The sequence below is a fragment of the Trachymyrmex septentrionalis genome, unplaced genomic scaffold (assembly GCF_001594115.1).
Source record: "Trachymyrmex septentrionalis isolate Tsep2-gDNA-1 unplaced genomic scaffold, Tsep1.0 scaffold76, whole genome shotgun sequence".
Classification (NCBI taxonomy): domain Eukaryota; kingdom Metazoa; phylum Arthropoda; class Insecta; order Hymenoptera; family Formicidae; genus Trachymyrmex; species Trachymyrmex septentrionalis.
Genome location: NW_017305947.1, coordinates 1,386,684 through 1,397,509, shown reverse-complemented (window position 1 = coordinate 1,397,509; position 10,826 = coordinate 1,386,684). Strand labels below are relative to the sequence as shown.

General features: G+C 30.2%; 1 protein-coding gene across 6 annotated transcripts in view; it reads left to right on the top strand.

Annotated features, from left to right (window-relative positions):
• LOC108754122 (nuclear receptor coactivator 3-like) overlaps positions 1-10,826 on the top strand; it is a 163,199-nt gene that overhangs the window by 146,336 nt on the left and 6,037 nt on the right. For 4 of the 6 annotated variants that reach the window (XM_018496206.1, XM_018496200.1, XM_018496201.1 and 1 more), the window contains 3 exons: positions 1,981-2,292; positions 8,581-8,766; positions 10,136-10,206. In XM_018496206.1, the coding sequence (XP_018351708.1) occupies positions 1,981-2,292; positions 8,581-8,766; positions 10,136-10,206 (569 nt within the window). The remainder of the gene's footprint in view (positions 1-1,980; positions 2,293-8,580; positions 8,767-10,135; positions 10,207-10,826) is intronic. The other 2 variants (XM_018496204.1, XM_018496203.1) reach the window with 2 other exon arrangements.

The window sequence follows — 10,826 nt, the reverse complement described above, 5'->3', positions numbered from 1 at the left end:
GATCTCTAACCACCGTATGGAGGAGAATCACAATTTTAAATGGGATAAGAGAAGAATGTAATACCATAGATATTTTTATAGCGATATTTTAATATTATCGCAACATTGAAAATGACTCGAGCGAAGTCGAAACGTTTGTTTTGTCGTTTTGTAGTTTATGATTGAATTTTAATTAAAGCTTGTTACTATATTACTGGCTCTTTGCCCTTCTTTTGCATATATTGTATTATATATTTAGTTGTAAGATTAGAAATATAAGCATCTTCGGAAAGTCGTTTTACTGTAACAACGCGTATTTAACTGAATTTTAGTTGATTTAAATACATTGAAAACTTGATAGTTTTTAAAAAAGAATTGCATGGCAATTAAAAAGATTTTTGTAGCTATTTTTTATTATATTCTTTATTTGACTTTGTTTGACTTGATTTCAAGTATAATTTTTATAATATCGGTAAATCGACTTCTCTACAGAGTATTCTGATTAATGTAATGTTATTTAATGTTTAAGTCATAAATCGCGATTATATTTTTTGTCACTTATTAATAAGAGGAAGGTTAGGTTTACTACGTTTTTTAAATAGGCGGTTGTATCTATTTTATATTGCGTTTAAACATGTTAACTGTTTCGTTTTGTTCGCGGATAATAGCAAAGAAATTCTTGAGTAAGTGCTAGTTTTTACATAGAGGCTCGTTCAGCTGGTTTTTATAATAAAAGACAATATGCGATTTAATAATATATAATTACACGCGCGATGAAAGTTGTGATTGAAATATATGAAAAATTTTGTCCCGAAGTCGGTAAGTATATATAGTATGTTAAAAAAAACTCTTATTTAATCTCTACTAAACTGTAAAAGCCGTGCGTAGATTAGTCGGGTATGTGCATAGACTTTATTAGTATTTTTTATGCCTGTATCTCTCGATGTTATTCTGTGAATAGATTTCCATAATATTGTGTCATACGAATTCTCTATATAAAGAAAGCGTAACTCCGAGTAATGTTGTAGATTTTGATAGTTTGTGATTTAATCTTCTAATTTATAATTGGGGCAATGTGTTATACTAGACAGTTGAAACGCTTTCTTAGCTCTATAATTTTCTGATCTATCTTTCAAGCGAAAAATCTTATTAATTCTGTTTCTTCACTTGCGGAGTTTAGATTTAACAGATTTCTTTTTTTAACATGAGTTTAGCATAATTAGGAGATTTAAAATATTTTAACAAATTGAATGAGATTATACATATTTTATTATATGTGGCAGTTAACTTAAAAAAATATATATGTAATGATTTTAATTTCTTCATCATCCAACATTAGACAATATCTATGTATTGTAAAACTTTCGACTGTGTATAATATTGTATAATATTTTCTGGTAATTTTTTGCGAATATAAAAATAACGTTGTCGAGAGATCTACTTACTAACAATTTCAGATATACAAGTTTTCTTTATTTTGCGTACATCTGTATCTGCTTTCGGTTAGCGATATCGAAATGCGCTTTCCGGGTGCATTATTCAGCCGGTTTTTTTAATCCGTTAGATATCAGGTGATTTATGCGCACTTTTCCATTGTAAATCCTCGTAATCTCGGAAAATTTTTAAATCATAATTAGGGATAAAAAAAGAGCTTTTTTGAAAATATAGTCGATAATGGGATAATTTGGAAAAATACATAAATCTTACTTCATGCCGACTAGATTTTTGGAAAGAATAACTCTTTTTACTTCCAAGTACTAATTATGGCCTAAAAATTTTAAACCCAAGTTGTACAGATTTACATAAAACGGAAAAGTGCAAAGAGGTCTCCTGGGACTTAATGTGTTAGTTTATTTAATATATAGATTTCGATTTTGATATTATATACGTGGCTATATGATGATGAATGCTGGCATGGTACATGAAAGCGAAATAGAAGCGTTTAAATGTCCGACAAGGCTAACCAAGGACAGCACAACTATACACGATTGGATGTTGCAGGTGGAATCGCGTCGCCGAGACACTACGGAGGAGTGAGTAAGGAACCTCTTCTTTCACCTAGTCATTCACACTCTGCTTGCTCGGCAACACCTACCCATAATCAACACAACGCCACCAATACACAACACTTTACGAGTCAACAACATACCTCTATGTTATACCAACACACCAACGCCAACACTATCAACACGGCAGATATGCAGAACAATCAGTTCTGTTACGATCGGTCGTCAGTACCGCTCTATCCGTCTGGCGGGGAAGCGCAAGATGCCAGGTCACTGCCTTCCGCTAATAACGTCAATCACCAAATCGGTGAGCAGACATTAGAATATTTAATGTCATGTGACTATTTCTTATTTTTTTTCTTCAATCGCAAAGTGCAATTTATACAACCACGAGCGTCACCTTCACCAAATTCATTAAAACATAAATCTCGATCATTTGTTCGCATCTTTAAAAGTTATTATAACGAGAATCATTATAATCTACCATAATCCTTACCAGCAGCAGCAGCATAGTACATTTTAGTGGATGTAAAGCATGTATTGGCTGTGTGGAAACATGTAAATCTCTTCTTCTCTATCTTTTCCTTTTTCATTTTTTTTAATAGTTCATTCATCGAGATATTTACGATTATGTAAGTATATCGGATATTACTCCATCTTTTCATTATTCGATATGCTTCAAAAATACTTTTTAATATGCTTTATAATATAGTGAAAGAGCTAGTTACTTTGTATATTGTTCTATATACTCGTATATAGTCTACTTTGTATATTGTTTGAGATAAGAAAAAGGAATACTTGAAATTCTATCGTCAAAGATTAATGTTAGTAGTTAATTGATTCTGCTTTTTATATCAGATTTCTAAAGTTGAAAAAATCTAAATTTAAATTTAATTTTACAAATGTAATTATATATATAATTTTTATTTTTCTATAATTGTAGAATATCATGTAGATAGAATGTATAATAGATATGTGTATAATATTGTAGGTATAATAGATATGTAAGTTACGTAATTTAATATTATTTAATATTTTTTTTAAATAATATTAAATAGTTTTTCTAAATCCAAAGTCTTTCATAGTGTACATTTGTTAGATATTATTGTTAAAAATATATTTTATTACTTATTTGCGGGAATTATTTTTATGTGTTGAATGTTGCATGACGCTTTTTTTAAACGTAATTCCATTAAGTGTAACTATTATTATAATGCTGAAATGTAAATAAGCTGATAATAATTTATTATTTATGTTGCTATTTCGCAGATAAATGATCTAAGTCAATGTACACTGTGATATGTGAAAATAACAAAATACTTTAAAAGGCTGTAATTACATTATGATCATAGAACATTCTTTGTTGTATTAAATTGATTAATATCATTAATTTGTTAATTACTGTTGTACTGTTACATTAAGTTCAGTTCTTATTTTTTTAATTGTAGATCCTCATAGTATTAGAAGAACTAACAAGGGAACACAACCAAGTGCTTTTAGTATATTGGTCTATGGACAAAAATAAGAATATTTTTGGAAATTTTTGCAAATTTTTTTCTATCTCTTACAGATTTGACGATCTGATTATTCAATCTGAAAGAAAAAAAATCGATTTTTTTCAAGGAAGGATATAACTCCCTTAATGTGCGACTCAGCACGTATAAAAAATACATGTCTCCTATTTTTGTTCATAGAATAACATACTAAAAGCTCATTTAAACTGGAAAGATTCACTTGGTTCCCTTGTAAGTTAACGTTTTTGTAATTATTATAGGAATTTTTTGGATCTTTATGGAGTTTCATTTTGCTTTTCAGGTTACATGTCTTAAAGTACAAAAAATTAAAACAAACTTCTAATTTTGAAATTATGTTATAAAAAGTCGAAAAAACATGTGACTGATGGAAATCAAAATGAACAGTTCAAGTTGACAAATGCAGGGATGAGAAAGTTACTTTATAAAAGTAATTAATTATAGTTAGTTTTTTCTCTCCGACAGCCTCTAGATATCGTTTTACTTTTGTTTTTTTCTTAAACAAGAATGATACATAGGGTCATTTGAGTAACGCAGTTAGAACAATTAAAGAAAAAGACTTTGGAAAAAACTGAAGAAAAACTCAATGATTAATTAGGTGCATTTAATACTACAATCGTTCACTGAGCGGTCTTATATTTGATTGGCGTATTTTATTAGATCCAAAAATATAAACTAAATAGTACAAAAGTTTATTAAGCGCTTTAATTAGATTTCTTTTTCTGGTTGTAATCAATCAAATGTTTCAAAGCATTTGTAGCGCCAAGTGGATACTACCGCACACTAAATTGACAAATAAGTTTGAAATATATAAAATAACTATAAAAGTAATTATTAAATTAGTCACTAGTTACTCAAAAGATGTAATTTAAGTTATAGTTACAAATGGAACAAAAATAACGAAATTAAGTTACAATTACTGAAAAAGTAAAACTCTAACTGTGTTATAAATAACGAGTTAACGTAAATGTGATTGGGATAGTGTAAGTAACTTGGGAGAGCATGTATTTTTGTTAAATTTAATGGTAGTATTTCTAAAGAAAGTTTAAAATTTAAACTTTCTTTAATGACTCATGGATGGATTCCATGATTAAATTTATCTATACTGTCCCAAGTCACCTACATTTGCGGTACTTCCCATCCCTGACAAATTGTGATTCCATAATAATATAGAAGATTTTAATTGTCTAACTTCCTGTGTTTATGAGATCACTTTATCTGCATTTTTTCTCTTGCTTTACCTTGTCTCTTGTTTGCTTATACTCGCGTGATTTCAAGTTAGACAATTCTAACGTAGAAAGTAGCTTATTTAATTAAAACAAAATTTGTATGTCCTAAAATAGATTTAGTTATACTTGTATCATATATATTACTGCACACTATGTAAAATCCAAGCATTTATATTGTAGTTCATATACGTAATTTGGTATCATTACCTGCACCATATACGAATATATTATAATTAGGGCGACATTACGATATTATATCATCTAATTGTATATTATTCATCTAATTGTAAATCATGTAACGATAACGGTACCATTTCGTCTATCTTGTGATTTTGTGCCAAAATTTTAAATATATGACATTTTGAGCGTTTTATGAGCGTTATTACTCATAGAAGAATTTATTGTTTACTTTGTAATTCAAAAAACATTTTTTGAGAAACAAATTTTTTTTACTTTTGTTTTATTATTCATTATGTTATTATTCATTATGTTATTCCTTTTTAATTCCTTGATTAGATAAAATCATTGTTTTAACGGCGTTAAAACGTTGAGTTAGCTTATTATGATTATTGGGAAAGTAACTCAACGTTATGAATATCGTTACTATTTAAAACTATGGTACACAAAAAAATATAAACAATAAGACGTGAGCCAGTAAGCGAATTAACCTTTTGGATTTGGTACTGCTTATATTGTTACTTTATGTCTCTACTTTGATTGACCGATTCGCTTACTACTTACGTACGTCTTACTGTCTTACATTTTTTTATGTATCATAGCATTTAGTTTAACTTTATTTGTGCATAACTGCAGACATCTTTGTGTTGATAATATCAAAGATGTCAACAGAATTGTATTATATTATACCATATTATAATTATATATCGCGATAGAAATTAAGAAATGTATAATCGAATTCCCTTACAGCGAATTTGGTTGGCAATGCGCATTAGTGCAAATTAAGGCCGTCGTACACAAATCGATATAAAAATGTGCGTTCATTATACCGCGAGTATATTAAACCGCGAAATCCCTAGTACATTTCATTGTGCTATTTGGTAAATTATTAGTGAACTATTTAATCTTTCGAGATGATTGCATTACACTTTTACATTTAGATTAGATCAGTATGCAACGACTTTTATATGCACCAGTGCACACTAGTACGTCTAACCGAATTCGTTAATTTCAACTCACTGGGATTAAGCAAATTCTCTGCTCTCAATTTTCCTTTCTGTTTTCATATTCCAATATGCGTAGAATGAAAATGGATTTGTTCAGCATAGTGAATCATTAAGTTGCTCTAATAACCGAAGCTAATTTACGGAGATCCTAAAATCGTCTGTTTTACCGATTAAACGCAATAATTTTCATAGAACGGTATTGCATTATTATATATTAATTTTATTATTATTTGGCAATTCTTCAAAATTAAAATGTAGCACTAATACGTGCCTGTAACGTGAATTTATGTTGAAACAAAAAATTTTAAACTTAAGACTTTTTTTTACAATTTTTTGATCTCAAATAATGTCTAGAGCTGTTAAGTCAAAACAACATTTATTTAATATAAAAATTCTGCAAGCTGTACTTACGAAATTAAAGCTTACAAACTAGTGAAGAAACAACATCGAGTTCTTGGAATTTGACTTAGACATTTAATTCTATATGATATCGTTCTATCAAAATGTATGTATATATGTGCGTGCGATATTGATGTATAATGTAAAGATAATGTGTGTAATGTGTTGATATATCATATCGGTAAAACAGCGAGCGATGCTATTGTTTAGTTAAGGATTACCCTTTAAAGGTAAGGTTACTGCTACTGTACAATTAGAGTTTCGGCTGACTGACACTGCAGCCATGTTCTATGCGTGTCTCCTAATCTCATTTGCCATTTTCATTTTATGTATGAGTGGTAAATGCGAAATAATGGGAGAACATCATAAGAGAAGTATGTTAGTTTCGATAGCGAAGATGGAGGAAGATCAGGATTAAAATAGTTCGACTGTACACATTTTCATGGTATACAAAATAGTTATCATGATTAAAAATATCATAGCATAAGCTTGCATTAAAATTTTAAGAATGTTACTAATAAGGTATTTCCAGAAAATGGAATATTTCATATGAAAAACAATATTCTGCTTCGCGTAAGCGTGGTAAAGTGCTGAAAGTGGCAAATGTGACATTGGATTTATTATGTCTTAATCATTCTCTCATCTCTCGGGAAGGGGGGGATCACACATCTTGTGTTCATCTATGTAATATAACATCACAATGTAAAAAGATAAATTCAGACACCGCTTATCTTTACGTGCTGTGGAAACATTTACTAACAATGAAGCCTCTTTGTGTACAGTGCATCGAGCTTTCGTGATTAATATTTTTATATATTTTGCGCATTTTTTTTCTATCAATCCCATCATTTTGTCATCGTATGCATCACTTATTTTATAAAAAATTGAAATTTCGTAATAAGCAAATGGATAAAATAGCTCGGACACTTGTCGTGTACTTTCTCTTGACAGATCAATAACATTTTTTAAGTTCTTTAATTATATGAAAGAATATAAAACTTTTTAATCTTTAATTTATCATATGAGGATATCTAAAAAATTTGAAAGTTTTAAGTAAGATTGGAATACGGAACTTTTGGCATCTTCTTTAGACTGTTTATTTTATGACTTACGGTTGGGACATTTGTTTTACTTCTTTAAAGCCTTGTGTTCATGATACTAGAAATCGATCCGACGATTTTGGACGGAAAAAGAATTCACAAATCACATTTTTTCACATAATCAATGCGATTGGTCAATTCTTTCTTTATCCAAAATTTCGAACCTAAAGCTTTATACACAAACGATTTCTAGACTCTTCTTTTAAAACTGCCTAATGTCTTTTACGTGTTTTTTCTCAGAAAGTTTCTTTTCAATGCCATTTTAAACCTGAGAACAAAAGGAATCCATATGATGTGTATTACCTGAGGAAGGATGATAACTTTCACATCTCTTTACTAAAAAGAATGTGAAAAAGTCACTATCTCCATCTTTAGATAGTATACTATCTTCACTATTTTGTAATAAAAATTGCTAATAGAATCTCTCTTATATGAAGTATCTAGAAATTAATGAAAAATGTCATAATATTTACACTTTTTATTTTTCTATTTAAAATTCGGAAGGTTTAAAAATGACATTTTTTACGAAAAAAACGGAAACTATGCATTAAGTCTAAAAGAAAAATAAATAGAAGAAAACTAGAACGATGCTAATTTTTTTCTATTTATTGGCTGTAAAATTTTTTAATATTTGAGAATTATTTCTTATCAGTGATTATTTTTTACCATGTATGTGACATAATTTACAAGCTGTGTAACTATTCTTTATTGTTTGAATCCTTTGACAAGAAAGATGCACATACTTTTAAATTATCATTGTTTTCACTTTTTACATTTTTAAAACCTTGTGAAATACTGGAATTAATTACCAAAATATTTATTGGTGATTAACGTAGAGAGAAAGTACACGTATGAAGCATTTTTTATATCTTATTGTGAAAAACAGAATTATTGCTATTTTTAATTAAATTGGATTTATGCCAAGATGTATTTTAACTTTTATTTGTCAAAATATTGTTGCAGAACCTTTGTGGCATAAATGCAGTATTCTGCATTATAAATGCGGACATAATAAATTGAAACTATACATGCACCCACATGTACACGAATAACGCACCAATTGGAAAATGAAAACTGTGACGTATAAAGGAAATACGGCACACGTTACGGGAACGTATTTTTTTTTTTCATAAAAATTATTCTTGTTATAGGTAACGCCAGCACTTCGGAATTTGTGCGGCAAGAATTAAGGGCGATTGTTGGCGCGCGAACGCAACAGCAACAGCAGCAGCAGCAGCAACAGAGAGTGCCCAACAATCTACAGAATAATCTTTCTGGTCAAGTTTCTCAGGACGATCTTGAAGCACTTGGTCTGACATTCGAGATGCCTTCTGCAGGTATGTGCACTGGGTTGTAGAATCTTCGTTTGTTGCTTTCCGAACTTCGAATTTCGAAATCACATAGAGACGGTTACTCGGTAAATGATCAGCTACAAGTATGCTCACACGGCAAAACTGGGGATGTCACAAGGGGTCTGTCACAACTGTTCGAAACTGTTAGGAACGATTCGATTCTTTTTCTCTTTATTATAACAGGTCTCTTATCAGTAAAACTACGTTTTCTTATAATATTAATTTCTTTCTCTACTTTTTTTATTTTAACGCAATGATAATTGTGCATTGCTCAGAACTGGAATGCAGAGTAATTGAATCAAACAAAGAGTTTTACGCAACGTATATTTTTAGCACCACGCTTTTGATAGATCGGGTATATAAGTTAATATACGAGTATATTATATATAGGGTGCGTTCTGAGTTACGCATGAAACACATGATGTATTGTTTTATCTTTCTTTATTATTTGATGAACAACAAGGACAAATGATGCATCATGCGTTTCATGTGTAACTTGGAACGCACCTATAGACATAATTTTATTACTATCTGTAAGTTACGTATTTATTGAAGATAAAGTAAGTGTGAGGTATACATGAAATTATTTAATTTCAAAATGCAAGATTTTGTGATATGCTTTTAGCATACACGAATCAAAATCGATCGTACGAAGATGATTTGAATTTAATAAGTTTGATTTTTGTCTGCATTTCTATATAGAGAGGCATTGCTTTTCCTCCTTCAAATTTTCTCAGACTTTATTCATACAATTCCAATATTAACTACGGTCCCCACATATTAATTTTTCATACGACGTTTCATGAGCGAGTACTGTGAAAAAGTATTACAAGCATTATAGTTTCCCCTCGTAGATCACGCACATTTTTCTAGATTCGTCATCGCACGCGATTACTGTTACAACTAATTACACTGATTTACAATGCATCTCCTGAGGCCCCGTGTGTTTCTCTGTGAAATCTACATAAAAAAATTTCAAATATACATAACGAAAATCCAAGCTCTTCCAAGGTAGTTTCGAATGCAGAAAATGTTATGAGTATAATTTTACATTTTACATTATAATATTATAATACATTTAAAAAAAAAAAAGAAAGAAAAAGTATTGAATGTGGATTTCTCGTCGTGTTTGATTGGAGTGAACGTTAAGCTATTTGTATAATTTCTGAAATCATTTACGAGAGAGACAAAAGCGAGTCCTCGGTCGATCGAGATTCGTACGAATCTATATCGATGTACAGGCTGAAGCACGCGCGATCGTTATGCGTAATCTCCTGCTTCTTGTAAGAAGAGGCATAATACTTTAGTTCTACAAAGATTGTGGTAACGCCTACTGTTACGATGTCCTAACTAGGTGAGGCTGTGGTTAGCGATGGCCCCGCCAAGATCTGGGGGAGCGCCGGAAGTGCCCCCTCGTCCTCCAGGGTAAGAACCCCATTCCGACAATATATAATTACTTTTACGTATTTTTTAAATTTTGATTTTGTTATGCTATGTCTTCCCTCTATACGCTTGGCTTCAGAACTGATTGTGCACGAAACATGTTTAATGATCTCTCTCTATTTGCGCACTGAGCGTAAAACTTGTATGGGGTTACTTACTTTTTTAAATTTACATCGCTCTACAAATGCATGCGAAGTCGTCGTTCGACGATTATTGTCTCGGCATTGTCGTTACAGTACTCGCACGTGACGATAATTCTTTCGAATTTTCCGCAATAGCCATATAGTTGAAGATTCAACTCTTGTGTATGCTAAAGTAGAACCGTGCCCTGAAAATTATAGTTGATTGAAGAAGATTTGAGAGAGATAGCATTTATTTGATGAATTTCTACTCTTTTAAATTAGGGATTGGCTTTATAGTTGTAGAATTTTTTTATTCCTACTTCTTTTTCTTTTTACTACTATTTATTTCTACTTTATTTTTAGTTTAACCAAAAAGGGAAAATAAAAATAAGTCTTTAATTATTATTTTTCTATTTATATTTATATTTTTTAATTTTATTTCTTATATTTTTACACATAGTAAATATTATTATTATATAT